At 47.9% G+C, this 16,530-nt stretch overlaps 1 protein-coding gene across 1 annotated transcript; it reads right to left on the bottom strand.

Moving 5' to 3' along the window:
- Positions 1 to 209: 209 nt before the first annotated feature.
- Positions 210 to 16,242, bottom strand: LOC136112994 (procollagen galactosyltransferase 2-like). The gene is given in 11 exon segments (XM_065857936.2): positions 210 to 405; positions 408 to 616; positions 1,222 to 1,428; positions 1,908 to 2,017; positions 3,195 to 3,327; positions 4,320 to 4,426; positions 6,333 to 6,409; positions 6,859 to 6,978; positions 10,852 to 11,056; positions 14,466 to 14,601; positions 15,279 to 16,242. Coding segments are annotated over 11 exon segments (1,524 nt in total). The 5' UTR covers positions 15,434 to 16,242; the 3' UTR covers positions 210 to 340.
- Positions 16,243 to 16,530: the final 288 nt, after the last annotated feature.

Below are 16,530 nucleotides of genomic sequence, written 5' to 3'. Positions count from 1 at the left end.
CCTCTATATATTAATCTTTATAAATACAGTATTCTACACAAGGAACTGTAGAAAGACGTCATTCAAGGTTTGGTTTTTCTTTTACAAAAGCTTGCGAGGGCTTTTGTTCAGATCTCTGCTTTTTCCCTGCCAGTCTGCATCACTCGTTCTTTTTCCTCCTTCATCTCCCGCCTCGCCCTGCGCGTCTCGGTCAGTTGTCACATCAGCTCCAGGCTCTGTGCTCTGCCACTCGAAGCAGCGGGATGGAGACCACACGAAGAGCGGCTCCGCCACTGCCAAGGGTGAAAAGCCGAAGCGCGAGGCAGGTTCAGCGCCGACAGAGCCGCGGGGCCGCGGGCGGTCATAGCTCGTCCCTGGAGGACGGCGCGTCCAGAGACGACTGCGAGGGCAGAGCGTCCTTGTTCTGGCGTCGCTGCGGATTGTGCCCTGCTGCCGGGATTTCCAGGAGTGCGTTCTGTCCCAGTCCGTCGACACGGTCTCGTTGTCCCAGATGGTGGAGGTCTCTGTGTCGCTAAGGTAGCCGGGCTGCCCTGTGTAGTGCGTGGGGTAGACGAGCAGGGGTTCTGCTGAAAAGGCTTTCAAGTCTCTGGACTTGTAGTACTCCATGTACTTTGCTCTAAAGAGGAGAGAAAAATCATCAGGGACAGAGTGAAATGCTTATAACTGCGAGATCCAAGCCCATCCACTGAGTGAATGTGTCCCAAGCAGCACAGGTCGTTGCTGTGGTGGGGTCTGACCTTCTACCCACTGCATTCAGCTTTAGAAAAATAAAACGTGAGCATCACAACATCACACGCTGCATACTAAGCGCCGCGAGGTTTTGCGTAGCTTGAGTCAAACAGCATTAAAACACTAAAGAACCGAATGATTATTAACCTGATCTTTTGTTGGTTTAGGTCTCAGTACTGATTGATAAATCAACATTTTTGCAGATGAAGCTGAAGAGCACCAAGTGAGCTCCATTTTCTGAAGTGCCCCACAGAGCACTCAAGTCATCAACCTGCTGAAAACTGTAACGTGAATAATTTGGACTCCAAGCTCCAAAATTAATCATTTATACGAACCACACTAAGTGTGCACACATAAACAAGGGTATACATAAGCATATATAGATATTAACACATATGATATACACTACACAAATCTACGAACCAGATCTTAATCATTCAGCAAGACCAAGCTCACATGAACCCAAGTAACGAAGACATCCGACCTACTCACACCGGGTGCTTGTTGTACATGACTGGCAGAAATTCATCCACCGGCAACATCTTGCCGAAAGGCTCCGCTCCGATGAGCTTCTGAGCCCCCTGGAAGGAGATCGCGTAGCCCAGGGTCCAGTACGAGTAATCGGCTTCCACCAGGTTCATGACGTTGGGAACCGCTTTCTCAGGCTCCTGCACCTGCATCCTTTTCCGGCCAATGTAGCTTAAAGGGGGAAAAGACCACAGAAATCGGAACCTAAATGTGAATCTGCAGCAGTTAGGACTACACAACCGTCCATGTCAAGCGGGGAAGGACAAAGGGTGGATCTAAGAAGCAATCCCTGACACATTTCTATCCTGTACCACTCTCAGACATTCAAATCTTACCCCAGCGGGTGGTACAGATGTGAAAGACTTGATAAGGCAGCTGAGCTGACACGGTCCAAGCCTCAGCGCTGAGCTGTGGCCGTTCCTCTGTCACAGCAGTGTCTCCAGACGACCAGCACTGCCCACAAAGCGCACCAGTGGTACCCAACACAGCTGGGGCACCCCAGCACCAGCCTGGCCCAGAAGCTGAGTTATCCTGATGGGAAGAGCCATCAAGAAGCCTCTGCCACTTTTCCCTGCACTCCAGCATCACCCTCCATCGCTGCTGCTCATGTCCCCTGTGTGCCCAGAGCTTCACGAGGGCCAGTGACTTACATCAGCTCCCAGTCTAGCTGGGCTTGTTCAATGACATCCATCAGCTTCATGAGCTTCCTCTTGAACTCGTCCTCAATAACAAGCGTCTTCTCCAGTTCTCTGTTCACCACCTGAAAGAAGATGGTTCAGAAGTGATCACAGTGGCCCTGAAATCTCTGGGGGTCATCCTGACCTGGTCCTGGCCCTCTGGACCATACAGGTAGGGAGGCTGGAGAACCAGCCCCAGATTCACAGCTCAGCTGGGACGAGCTGTCCAAAAATATCCTGTGGCTGAGCATCTGCAACCTAGAAAAACCCTCCATGTGATGCTGCAGCACCTCAACCCCGTGAGCTACCATCTTGCACGACCACCTCCTCCTTTGACAACAAAACCACTGTTCAGAAAAACCTGTTTCTGTTCGGAAAAAAAGTGTTTCTGGAATCTGGAGAATGATCCAGCACATCCAAAGTCTGGCCCTGGCAACTTCAAGAACACACATGCAAAGGCATCCTGCAAGTGGGTTCCCATCTTACCATCTGACCATTGGTGATGCAGAAGTCTCAAGCCCCAAATCATTGCCTGATTTCTCAGTGCTGAAGTCCCTGCTGCTGGCTGAAAGGTATTTGGATCATCCAACCATCACAGTCACATTTGGGCAGCTGCTGCCTTAGACCGGTCTTCTCTAAGCACCAAGTTGTTCTCCCTGCCTCCACATCCCACCTCGCTCGAAATGATCCCTCCCGTCGATGTCAGGCTGTGTAACTCCAGCACCTCCAACCAGCACAGCCCAGATCCTCTCAAGTGTGACTCCCCAGGTGACCAGGACAGATGGAAGCTACAGCTACTACAACCCAAACAATACCTGTTAGCTCAAGTAACAGAGATCCCTGCTGCTAAATTTATTTATGATATACCAGCTCAAAAAAAAGCAGTTAGCAGAGCCACTGGAACTTGCTCCAGCACACATGAAGAACCAGGGAAATAAAACAGGAGTTTCTTTAATACCATTTGTTCTTCAAAACCTTCCTGCCTTTCTCCTAAACAAACTCACTCCAAACAGGCTATCAGATGGTCTGCAAAACCAACCGTGAAAACATTCTGATAAAAATCACTTGGCAAACGGAGAGTAGAGCTGAGAAAGCTGAGCAATGTGTTCAAGAGAACCCCTGTACGCGATCCCCTACAAACCAAGTAAAACCATCCTACACTTCCAGAAACCGGTATTAGATTTGTCCTGGGACCGTCCGTGTGCCTCCCCACTGCTCCTGCCCTCAGCACCCTCCCCAGGGCACCCGCACCCCCCTCACCTCCTCCCAGATGCAGCAGTGGCTGAGGAAGCAGCCGATCTCTCCCTGGGTGAGGGGCCGCGAGGAGCACGGGTCCCGGTAACCCGGCAGCATGTCGATGCTGAGAGCTTTGAGCTGACTCGTGTTCAGCGCTCTGAGAAAGAGAGAACACCTATCAGCATTTAAATAGAAAGCAAACTCAAGTCGGACACAGACGCAACGGGGGAAGCGCTGCTGATGTTCAGAGATAAGCTGTAACTCACGAAATTCCTGCACTTGCTTTGCTCAAAAACCGGGAGAAAAACTAACTAACTGATTTACATTCTAAATCAAGCTTAGAAATGATATCCTTAACTCTGCCAACGACTTCTTGTGGGACCATCAATATGTCAGGAGCTTGGCTTCAAATATTTTCCTGAGGTCCTGATGGGTGCGCAAGTCTCCGAGACCACCAGATGGCATGGGGGTTCCCACTTCCCTTTTTGCGAGTCCCAGACCAAAAATTTCTGCCTTGATTTCTCAAGATAAAAACATCTTAACATGCCTTAAAGTAAGGGCTGTGTCAGGGTTAATACTGCAGCCCAACAGCTTTGTAGCACGAGGACAGACAAATCTCTCAGGAGATGATTGCTCTCACACACTTTTGCTGCTTTCTAATTGTGTGCAAGTGTTACAGTTCACAGAAAGGAGTATGATTTTAACCTGATTTTCATCTTAGGTTGGATCTGGGGAACAATTTCTTCCCCAAAGGGCTGTGGGGCATTGAACAGGCTGCCCAGGGCAGTGCTGGAGTCACCAGCCCTGGAGGGTTGGACAGACGGACATGCGGTTCTCAGGGACATGGGGCAGTGCCAGGGGTGGGGGAACAGTTGGACTCGATGATCTTGAGGGGCTTTTCCAACCCAAATGATTCTGTGATTCTATCAGCCTGACCCACACCGCCCTGGTTCTCTCACGAAGACCAATTACAAAAGAAGACACAAACAGAGTCAAACTGCCCCAAAGCAGGGGCAGTTAGGTTAATAAAACGTCCACCTCTCCCTCAGCCCATCCATCCCCAGCAGGAGGGAGGTCAGGGCACCCAAGGAGATGGTGTCCAGCACAACCCCCTCTTTGCAAACATCAGCAACCCCAGCCGAAACTCACTTCCCATCCACGGCCTCTGCTATCTTGACTGCAATCTCCTGCTCGTAGAGAGTCCGCAGCACCCGATCCCGCCTGTCCTTCCGGCGCTTCAGGTTGGTCATGAAAATCTGGGTTGAAGAGAGAGACATCAAGCTCACAGCCTGGGAGCGAGGAGGAGAAGTGACTTCTCATCTACCCTTCTTCAGCAGCAGATCTTAAAATACCAGCTGTGATTTTATCCCAGGTTGCGTAGAATTTGTCAGAAAGTTGGGGTTGGTTTTGAGTTGGAAGGTTAGAGGTTCATTCTTTGTCTAACAACTACTTTTTAAGGACGTTTTATGTCACAAGGAAAAGCTGCTCATCAAGGATGAATAAAGGTGAGAGCAGACCAGTTACAGCCAAGTCTATAATTTCCAAAGATATAAGATGTTTTGATTTATATTAAACACAGAGTCAAATGTCCAGCTCCAGTCCCAGAGGAACACCGACCCACATGTTTCTCCACAATGCCACCACTACCTGTATTTAGGATCATCTGCGGGGTCACCACCCAAGCACAAGAACACAGCAAAGAGAATTTTTGTAAATCACTTCAGGCACTGAAAATTCACAGAATTTTCACAAAAAACATCACAGAATTTTCACCAAAAAATCACAGAATTTTCACCAAAAAAAAATCTGCTGCTTCCCCTGCCAGAGCAGAAAGCCCAGCACAGAGCCCAGATCACACCCAGAGATGTCTGCGCCAGGCTCTGCCCAAGCCTAAGCAGACAGACTTTTTGGTGGGGGGCAGAGGACCAAAACCCTCATTTGCAGGTAAACTGCAGAGGGGCTGGGATGTTTTTCAGTCCCAGGCAGACAAGTGCAGCTTTGTAGCCTGTGGAGCAAAAACCTCGAGCCAGTAAGAAGCGGATCCAGTTCTAGGTCAGCACAAATGCAAACATAATAAATTGGATAAATAGAGCGCAGCCACAAAGGACAACACGGCAAAAAACCTACAACAGCTGCGCCCTAACACAGACGCTCCAACAAATCGTGTTTGGAATTCACGTGTCGTATAAACAGATGTAACAGAATAAGCCAAGAAAACAAAGGCTTCTCTGGTCTCCACAACTGCCACCCTGGCAGCTGCATAAAAACACAACTCCTGGTTAATTAAAGCACAGCAGATCCCTCTCCAGCCTTTCCCCTCAATGCCTGCACCCTCCATAACATGAAGAACAGGGAGGAGAGGGATTTCTGCGGGGTTTTGGGGCAGGACCGCTGTCAGGAACCACCTTTCTAATGCACTTTTAAAGGCCACAGCAGAAAAATGTGGTGACCGAGCAGGGCAGGAGGAGAGCTGCCCCAGTAAGGGGGGAGCACACATGGTTTCCAGCCCTCCTAGACGTCCCCATCTTGGACAGAACTCGGCTGAGCGCCTCCCCCATCTTCTCCAGGCTCCCCAGTGCCTCTCTCGGGAGAAAATCATTCCTGTTTCTCACTGGAACACAGGAGAGGTTTCCCGAACGACCAGTTCTTGCTGCAGAATGGAAGGATGGCTAAGCTGCCCCACAGAGTCAGATGTAGAGGAAATGGCACAAGAATCGGGGGAGTTAAATGATGTGTTTTTCACTCTCACTTCTGCCATCTCTTCCTGGCTGGATTAAAACATCCGTACCATCAATGCAGGAAGCCCACAGATTTGCTGAGCACTGCCCTGGCACACCAACCTTAATCGGGGGTTTTGTAGCAGGTATGAAATGCCCACAGACCTGAGTGGCCTCATTTCTCCCCAGCAAATGCCAGAGGGCAAGAATGCTCCCTGAGCCCTTTCCCTTCTGCTTCCCTGACCTCAGAAGTTCTCCCCACGTAAGGATGGCTGTTTGCTCCTGGCAAAAAGCTGAAATCCAACAGTCGAGTGACTGGGAAAGAGCTCAAACGTATGAAGAGATGGGAATGGGAAACGGCTGGAAGGTCAGTTACAGGGAGATCCCAGCTCCATTAGGTGAGAAACAGGAAGACAAGACAATGGCAGCAAAATAAGTTCCTTACTTCATCAAATCCCATCTTGTCAGGGTTCTTCGGCGGAACAGAGACAAACTGTGAGGGTTCAATGGGAGGACGATCAACTGGAAGAGAGGAGAGATGCCAAGCATCACCTTCATGCACTAACAATAACGTGTGTGTGTGTGTTTGCATCTCTGGACCTAAAGCCCCAGGGACCTGGCTGATGAAGTCAGGCAGGAGTGGGTGTAGCACAGAGCGTCCATGTCACAGAACAGAAGCCAGCAGCCATCTGCCAGACATAGCTCAGGAGAGACACGAGGTTCTGCAGCATCCTTGCCACGTTAAAGATGCATTTTTGCATTCGATATGGGGAAGTTAAGGAGTTTTGTCAACGGAGCTGACCTGACCGTGAAGCGATTGCATCTCTAGGTAGAAAAACAGTGGAAAAATGGGAAACTGCATGTCAAACCAGGATGAGAACAGTCGGATCAGGAGGCAGATTCCCAGGGGTAAGAGAGCTCTCCAAACCTTAACTTGGGGGTGTCCATCACAGCAAGGCACAGCAACTTACTCATTGCCTCAATGAGGGTGTGCACAAAGTTCTCGGTTTCTTCTTGCAGCGTCTGGTGCGATTTCAGGGGCATGGGAAGGAAACCATAGTGTTCACGGTTGCAGATGAACATCTGTATACCTGGGGATCACAGAAAAAAACAGAAAATAGAGTCAAGTCTCTTAAAAGAGGAGTTCGCTGCTCTGTTGCTATGTACCCACAATCAAATTCATTGCCAGGAGCCCAGTCCCAAAAACTTCTGCTTCAAAAGCAAATGAAGGGGTTTAACTTAAATCCCTGGAAGGCTTGAACAAATGTGGAGATGAGGTTCTCAGGGACATGAGTTAGTGCCAGGGGTGGGTTAACGGTTGGACTCGATGATCTTGGTCTTTTCCAAGCAAAATGAGTCTATGAAATTCATAGTGACATTTTCTGTATCATTTGGCTGGCAGCACGTGGTCTCTCCTCTGAAAACAATTTCCAGTTGCTCCATAACCGAAGGTATTTTTAATTGCCATCAGTTTTCTCTTAGGAGAGACTGGAAACTCCCTCTTAGCCCAGAGAAAGGGTCTCTTTTGGCCTTTGCCTTCATGCTATGAAAACAATCTCTCAGCAGAGGGCAGAACCGGCCTTTGGCAAAGCGATGTTTGATGCACACAGCGGATCTGCTGGGAGAACTGGGGAGCATCCCAGAAACCCCTGTATTCCCCAAACCCCACCTGCACCGCTCAGACCTGATGCAATCCCTTCACAGAGCCAAAAGGAGGAGCAGGTTTGCACCATCCAAATCAACCAAATCCTAGAGAGAGAGAGCAGCAGGGAGAAAGAGATGCTTCCAAAAATAGGTGATACCGTAACTTCCTTCTGCTCAAAAGCTTTTGTAACTGCTTGTTCAAGGAGCTGAATCTGAAGGCATGGAACAAGAAGAAGATGCAAAGCTTCCCTTCTGAGCAGATCCATTTGCAAGGGAGAGACCCACACGCTGCTGGGAATGTCGCAACGTGTGATCAGTAAGATGCTGTTCCCCCCAGACTCACCAAGAGTTTGCTCATTATCGGCTATAACTTTTCTTTTTTTTTTTAATTAAACAAGCAGAATCACCCTTGTCCCTCTAGGAAATGAATGAAAAGCAGACACCACCTGGTGAGAGTTGGTGCTTTCATGTATTAATCCTCCTAAATCCCTGGTATTTTTGGCAAGGCAGAATTATCTGCACTACTGACCCCGGTGTTTCTACTGTTTGAAGTTCTGCAAGGAAGCTGCTGGCTACACTACTGCCAAAACACATTCAGCTGTCAGCTGCAATTTAGGTAAATGGCAAAATAAAAAACACTACCTGCTAATATTAATGGATTTGGCACTGATCTAATCAACTAATCTTATCTGGCTCACTGATCTCCGTTTTTATCTTCCGCTGGCTTAAACACAGTTAATCTGCATAGATTCACACCAGTATTTCTGTTTCTTCTGGGATAAAAGTTACTTCAAAATGGTAAATCTACCTTAAAACGGGGAGGGGGACTCACTCTCCGGCTCTGTTTTTATAATAAAATAAAAGTTTGCTACAAAGGACAGAAGGCTAGAGATACTGGTGTTACTATTAGCCTTTGTAAGGCAGTGAGCAGGGTTCACAGTCATATGCCTTAAATAAATCCACAGTCATATTTAGGCAACCTAAATTTCCCCCACACCCCTGCGACTGGACATTCCTGGTTGGCCTGAGGTCTCAGAGCCTCAGGCTGAAGGAAGCTCAGAAGGTCTGGCCAGCTCAACATCATCTTGCCAGTGCAAAGGGCTCTACGGAGACCGCCCTCCTCAATAAAACACCTGCGCTGGGTTTTGTTCTGTGCTCCGCAGCCCACGCCCTCTCGGCAGAAGTGGGACGGGTGGGATGGTCTCTGTGGAGCATCACAAACCACCTGCTTCGAGCAGAAGATTCACTGCTGGAAAAATCAACGGGTTGACCTGAGGCGTTAAGCGCAGTACTTGGCCCAGACAAAAGCCAACATCGTTTATGGTTTCAGGGAAATAAGTGGAATTACTCTGAAGAGAAGTATACCTCAAAGTCCATACATTTTTCACATTTCTGAACTTGGATGTCATCCTTTTGTCCTGGGTGACAAAACTCAGCCCAGGACACAAGCCAACAATCTGAGAAGATCAGCGGGCCAGACTGCCGAGGTCAGCTCTGGAAAAAGCTGAAGTGTTCTAGGATGGAAGGAAAAAATGATGGGTTTGAATCCCTGAAATATTTCTGAAGCAGTTGGAGCTGATGCAATGCAGTTCCCAGACTAATTGGATGCTGTCAGAGGGAACAAGGGGCAGGTAGATTTGAGGGAACCTGCTTTGCTCACTGGACCTAAACCTCTGTTCTCTTTTGGAGCCAACAAACCCACGTCCTGACTCAAAAGGTCAGGGCCCCAAAAGTGCCCTGCAAACTCCCATCTTCCTCTGCCTCCCAAGGGCTCAATTTCAGCTCTTGTTGCGTCTCCTCTCCCACTCATCCATGCTCCACATCCCCTGGAAGCTGAGTTTTAAAAAGCCCTGCTTACCATGCCAAGAACACTGTCTTTCGCAGTGCTGTTTGCAACAAGAAGGATCACTCAAAAGAAAGCTGCCAACAGTCGCTGCACTGCTCTGTAAGTGGTGGGAAAGGCAGATTTCTCAGCCTGGCTCTTCTCTAGAAGCCACTGTTGACAAGCCACACTTCTTCACTTTCCCTCTACTTGTCTGCACCCCAAGAACAGCCCCTCCTTCTCACCTTAACTTTTTACAAGGAGAGGACAGATAACACCAGCCGCACATCACTCAGTAGACCCAAAACCCGACTTTCCCCAAGTAATTCACCCCAGTAAGCCAGCAAACCAGTTGTGAAGCTCTGAACAGAAGCGCGTTTCATCAGTGCCGCTGAGGTTTCATCAGTCATTTTTTCCTTTATAAGGCCCCAAACTTTGCCCTTTTCAACACAGGAGGGCAAAGAACAATACAGATGGTCATTAAAAACATACCCTTCCCAGGAGCTCCTTTCATAGATGTGACACAGTTCTGCCAGCCAGGACTTCGCTAGAGACAGAATACCCACCAGATCCAAAAATGAACAGGACTAACCATCCTCAGCAGAAGAACAAGCAGCTGTAGCAGTGGTATCGTGCACTAAGAGACAGCGAATCCCCCAAGACACATGGAGCTCCGCACACACCAACAGCCGTTCCAGGTAGAAGCAGACACTGAGGTGGTGCCTTGGCCCGAAAGGACTCCTGAGTTTCAGATCTAACTGAAATCCTCCCAATGTCTGGTAGAAACTGGTCCCAGTACCAGCTGGAGCCCCAAGCATCTCAAGGACTGGTTCTTGACTCATTCTCCCAAAGTCCCAGTGAGGCGTCAGTTCTGTGGAGATTTTACCGCTCTCACGGCAGCAAGAAATTTCCTCTGAGCACAGCCCACAGCCCCCACATCACTCCCTGAAAGTTGCACTGATTTTGCTTAAAGCAAACAGAACCAACAAAAGAAAAACCTCTTAACTCTCAGACAATTCCTGCTGAGCTGCCACAAAGCAAAGCTTCATCAAGCACTGCAGGCAAGCAACTTGGGTTTTGTTTTGCACAAACACTGCAACGTCTAAAAAGTGTCTCTTGTCCTCACCCCTTCCTCATGGAGTCTCCTGGAAGTGGTGAATTTAGACAACTACAGAGTGCCTTCCACTCTCACAGCATTCACTTGTGCTCGCTATCATCTCACTGTGACAAAAAACAAAGGTAGATGCCACTAATTTTGTCTCTGAAACATTGCCTTCGGCCCTAGAATAGCTCCCATGTCTTTTGAAGCTATCTGTGATTCAAAACTGCACTGCCACTCACTTGCTGCTGGTTGTCCCTGACCAGATCCAAAAGAGAAAAGGGAACAGGGTCTTAACTCACCACTGAAGCCAAAAAATTGGCTTTTGGTCTGTGAACTCCAAAGTAAAGATCTGCACGTCTACGAGTGAATCCTGCCCAGCAAAGTCTCCAGACACACCTGCCTGGCGACTGGAGAAGGCAAAGGCCATGGTATCGTCAAAGCTCCAGGTGTAGTCCTGATGCGGGGGGTAGAACATCAGCTTGGTGGAGGCTTCTTTCCTCAAGTCGATGAGGAAGGTGGAATGAACCATCGGGACAGCAAAACAGCCTGTCCTCTTCCATTCCCGGATCAGGGGGTAATCCAGGGTCCTTTTGTAATAGCCCTGCAAACAGAAGCAGAGGGCTGGATGTGACAGAAGACTTCAGTTTCACAGCTGCTCCCCAGCAAAAGCTCCTGCCCTTAGTCCCGCTCAGCAGAGACGGATCAGTGCTCAGTTCTCAGAGTTTGAAGTGTCCCCAATTTGAAAAGGGCTCAGTCAAGTATGCAGAAACAATCTTCAACCAAAAAGGTTAAAATATGACCTTCTCTCTGCTTTTCAGCAGCTAATGGAAATCCAAGCCTTTCTGCTACAAAATTCCCTTGCAACAGAGCTTCAAATCTCAGATTTTTTTCCCCTGGCTCTCTGGAAACCTTTTTTTTGCACATAGACTCTCAGCTCTGACCCTGGAAGCTGCTGAACATCTGTGGCATCCTCTGTGTTCAACAAGCACAAAGGACATTCAGTGTCTCACCGAATAGGACCTGCAAAGTATTTCTGGCCATGACCTAAAGAGCTTTGCCAACCTTTCGGCACTGAGGGTGCGACACCCGCCTTGTGCAGCTCACAGCTGGGTCTGCAGGTGCCATATGTCTAAAGCTATCAGATTTGGAAATCAATACACTGAATTCCCCCTGAAAGAAAGTCCTAATGCACCAATTAGACATCTGAACATGGCTGACGGTTGGGTCCGTAGTGGATTCTGGTCTTTACAGAAATGATGAGTCACTAAAATCAGTTGAAGTTACTTTTGATTTATATTTTCCAAGAGCATCCTAGCAACAGCCGAGCAAATCACTGCAGAACCACTTTACCCTGCCTTTGCGCAGAAGCACCGTGTGGTGCGTTTGTCTGTTTGTGCATCTGTTGGTTTGCCCTTCGGAAACCTTCTGACCACGCTGTGAGGCCTGGGTGTCTCAGATGTCCACGAAGGGCAGAGAGCGGGCAGAGCCCTCACCGGCATTCCCGCTGCGGGAAGGGTTAAAACATCCAACCGTTAACAGACAGCCGAGAATGCCCACAGGTGAAAGATGCTGGAAACTTAATTTTTGTCCTCCTCCACTTGCTCACTACGGGCTTGTGGGGCTTTTCATGGCTCATAAATCACCTGTAACCAAGAAAGACTCCAACTTGTCAGCACTGCTGTGCTCTCCTAAGGACAGCTTCACGACAGCTGAATGTCAGGCTGTCTGCAGCTGGGTTTGGCTTTGTGTTTTAGGGCGTTCTCCAGTTCCTGCTCCCTCCCCAAGTCTCCAGGGAGAGCAGGGCTGAGAGCACGAAGCTGCAGGACTGCGAGCACAGAAACAAGCAGCAGTAACTAAGAGAAAAGGAAAAAAAGTGGGAACTTTCCTCTTCATCTGAGCAGCTTTTTTCAGCAAATCCTGCAAGATGCATTTGCTGCGAGGTTTTTTTTCCCCTCCTTTTCTCAGTAATCCTGGTAATGATGGCGATTTTCTGCTGGAGAGGTAACGGCAGGGGCCAGGGCTGCGGCTGGTGCACACTGGCAGAGCCCCATGCCAGGCTGTGGAGAACTGCTGGTTTACATCAGGACTTAACCTTAAACACTTAAAGGACAATGCCTTTCCTATAAAGTTTATTTCTCCATTTTAAAACAAAAACTGAAACAAGTAAACACACCCCCCCACACACCCCTTTTCTTATCTGTGTATTTACTTCCCAAGAATTTGGTGAGTTCAGGACCTTTTCCTGCTACTTTTACTCAATTAGTTGGTCTGACTTGTGGAACTCCTTGTCATAAGATGGTGTGGGGGCCAAAAGAGAAAAGATTCGGTGGTTTCTGTAAAAGAAAAAATATAATCACCGAGAGCTTTAAAAACAAAGACCTTCCTCAAGAAATCCTACAGAAGGAGACTGCCAGAGGATGTTTTACACCAGAAGTGGGAAATGGAGTTTGTTCTTCATTTCACTGCAGCAATAATGACAATAATTAGTAACCGGGTAGCTCTCTGGAGCAAAGCAAGAGGGCAGGAAATGGCTGGAGCATGGAGCCTCTCCAACATCCCCAAGGGATGACGGAACACCTGCCAGCAGCAGAGTAGCAAACAGGTCAAAAACCCGATCTCATTATTGAGATTTACCTGTGGGCTTGGAGAAACGAGTATTAATTATAGTCCTCACCTCAGACTGTGCGGGAGAAGAATGGACTCCGACAACTCTATGAGAGTTGTAAACTGAAGCTGTTTAATGTAAAGTTTGATCAGGTTATATAGTCTTAAACTGCTGATTTTGTAGTTACATTATTTATACTTGGATAATTATAGTTAGATTACGCGCTGCTTACATTTCTCTAGCTAATACATGATTGATTGCTACCTTAGACAATCATCACCTCTCGTGTCTCACCACAAACTACTTTAACTCCTCATTCTCCTCTTGCCTCATCAACTTTCTACCCCATTCTGTGTGGTCAAGGACCTTTCAATGACCCTTCCCTTGTGGCCTAGATCAGCTCGATGCAGTCTTGCTCACTGCACGGATGTCCATTTGTTTCCAGAAACGATCCCACGAGGCTGAATGTCTGAGGAAGCCCATCTAGAGCTCAGTCAAGAACATTCCAAAGAAAAAGAGTGAAAAAAGGCAAAAAATCACCGCTGACCCACACTGACCACAGCGATGTGGATCTACTTGTCAAGTGATAGCTCAATCTCATCCTGGCTCTAAAAATGATGTTACTCCTACTAGGCAGCATCTTTGTACCAATATTTACTGCAGCATCTATGATTTGAGAAAGAAGCACTAAACTAATTTCTACAAGGCAAACGATGTTGCCCCAACACATAAATCTTGTTCATGTGTGAGAAAAACAACCTATATACAACAGAAAGCTGTAGAAAGAAAAGCAAATTCCTCTCTGATTAGCATCACTATACAGGAAAGCTTGTCTAAAATTATGTACCAAGAGATTTAAGGCCATTAAACAAACATATGGAGTGACCTCAAATAAGTTCTGGTGTGTATATCAGTATTTTTGATGTAGTTAGTGGGATTGTATCATTTCCCAGGACTTTTGGCTAAACAAGCTCAGCTTCCTCCAGATTCAGCTTTTTCAAGCGAGAAATCTCAGACCAGGCAGCAAGTTCCAGCTACGTGCCTGCACACCCAATGCAGAACACGCGTTGCTCTGCTCGCACCTACAGCTCGGTTAGAAAACAAAGCCTGAAAAACACTGATAGACCGCAGTGTCCTCTCTGCCCTCATTCCCAGATTTCCTATAAACGTATGGACCTTTCCCAAAGGTACCCACCAAGATTTGGGATGCTGCCACTCAGAGAGGCGCAAGCTGAGCTGAGTGCACGCCACCGAGCTACAGCAGCTTCTTTTCAGAAAAGGACGCTACAGAAACAGCCAGGAAAGCCCACAGGACAGAAACCACAACCCACCACTTCACAGACACAAGAGGCCTTTGCAAACACAGCTTGCACAGTCGCCCAGTAGCGTTCAGGAGGTCACTTGCCTGGGGGGTGATGCCACACCAGAAATTTGAGTAGAGAGAGCGAGACTCGAGCATTGGTGCCACCAAGGTCTTGTTTTCTGCTATCAACAGGTTCAGGGTTTCTGGGTTGGTCAGTGAGTTATCTGTATCAATAAATTAGAGAAGAGGGGAAGAGAAAAATAAATTTGTTATTAGATTAAATGATAGGCTTGCCCTGATGCTTTCTTGGGAACAAGGCAGCCAGAGGCATGAGGTTGTCAAAAAAAACCCAAAAAGCACTGAGCTGCTGGTTTTGATACCGCAGGACACATCTCTGTTAAAGGTACATTATGAGATGGGAAGAGATGCGGAGTTTCCCTCGCACTCCACGGAATGTTCCTCCAACACTGGGGCAACGGAGCTGCGAGGGAAAACATCACTGCTGAAAATTCAGGGTGCATTTATTCTGCGAAGAGGATCACTCTTAAAAAGTGGCTGCTGCAGTCACCAAAGCCACACATCTGTTCACAACTGTTCCGTAGAACTATTCCCCTTACATTCCATCACTAACAGGTGGGGTTTCCATCTGAGGGCCCCTTGCAGGTACCTACCCACCACCAGGACTACGTTCAGTCCTGACCGCTGGGCAACAAACCCTGGGTTTACCCATGGACTTCTCTCTCCAGCTGCAAACTCTCTTGCTCATCAGACCAAGAAACGATAGACGGCATCTCACTGCGGAGAGCTTTGTCTTTAGATGGACAGGAAACTTTTTGGCAGCCCCGGAGTTATCAGAGTGACTATCTGAAAAGCTTTTGCCTGAGGACAGTTAATAAATCAAACCGTGTACTTACCAGGATGTGGTCTGACCCCTTCTCTCGTGCAGCACGCAGGGCTGCCGGTCGGAGTTTCGTCACGTGAGTGAATCGGGAGCTTGGCCAATGTTTTGGCCCAAATTCTTCTGGGTAAGACGTAGCAAAAAAAACCAAAAGAAAGTGACTGCAACCCATGTCTAGAAACCTATTGCGCTGGTTAGAAAAATAAAAAGTTCCCTTACTATCTTCTTTCCAAAATAAAAACAGTGTTGGAGTCACCTCAGGCAACCCAGGAGCGGTTTTGAGAGAGAAAGATTCCAAGTTTCGTGCTGGCGTGTGTACACAGGGCACTGGAAAACAAGCAGCGCTGCAGCGTTTTGGGCTGAGCAAGTGACTGAAAGCAAAGCAGCACCATCAAACACACCCAGGAGTTTCTTCAGCAGCAACAGGCCCTGATGGAAGCAGAGGTTACACCACCAAAATGGGCTGAAGCTGATTTACCTCACCTGACCCTCTGGTAGAAAGTCATCTCTCCTCTGCTACAATTCAAGTTTAAACTATAAACACAGCTTTCTTGAGCCCAGTAGAATCAACAGAACGGAGGATGAGAAGATGAAGGCGATCTGGATTCCCTTGGGGTCTGGGCATCACTAGCAACTGTTAACACATCCTGCTAACAGCTCTGAAATCTACAGACACCCAGCGCCCAGCGCCAGGGGCCCGAGCACGTGAGTGAAGTTACCCACGTGTCTCTGTTCTCAGGATCAGGTCCAAAAGCAAACGCTTTGTTACAAAGATGGAAGGAAACACCGGGACAGAGCCCTATGTGGAATAACAAATCAGGATACAAACCAAACACACAGAGTTCTTCCTCTTTGAAATTCTGCATACAAATAGGTGTTGCTTTTCATTCCTTATAGGAGGATGCTCTTTAAACCTACTATCGTGTTTCAAAGCAATGATCCTGCAAGTCATGCAAAGGCATAATATGCTGAATTAAATCTCGTTCTCTGGCTCAGAACTTACTGAGAATTCGATGTCTCGAACAGAACTTTCATAGACACTGTGGGAATGGGCTACGATTTCTCTGCTTCCTTGAAAATAAAGAACGACAGTTTTTATTCCCTGTAGTTTTTGATGTGATTTGTTTTCCAGGCACAGAGAGCAGCTGCAGACGTTAAATAACTGAAGGAAAATATTTGCTGAAGTTCTGCATGAGTTGCTTCACCGAAGTCAGAGACCTTTTTATGGGCTCCATAAGGACACAGTTTAAATGGGACAGACCCGCCTCC

The sequence above is a fragment of the Patagioenas fasciata genome, chromosome 30 (assembly GCF_037038585.1).
Source record: "Patagioenas fasciata isolate bPatFas1 chromosome 30, bPatFas1.hap1, whole genome shotgun sequence".
NCBI classification, from domain to species: domain Eukaryota; kingdom Metazoa; phylum Chordata; class Aves; order Columbiformes; family Columbidae; genus Patagioenas; species Patagioenas fasciata.
This window is presented reverse-complemented; position numbering and strand designations above follow the sequence as displayed.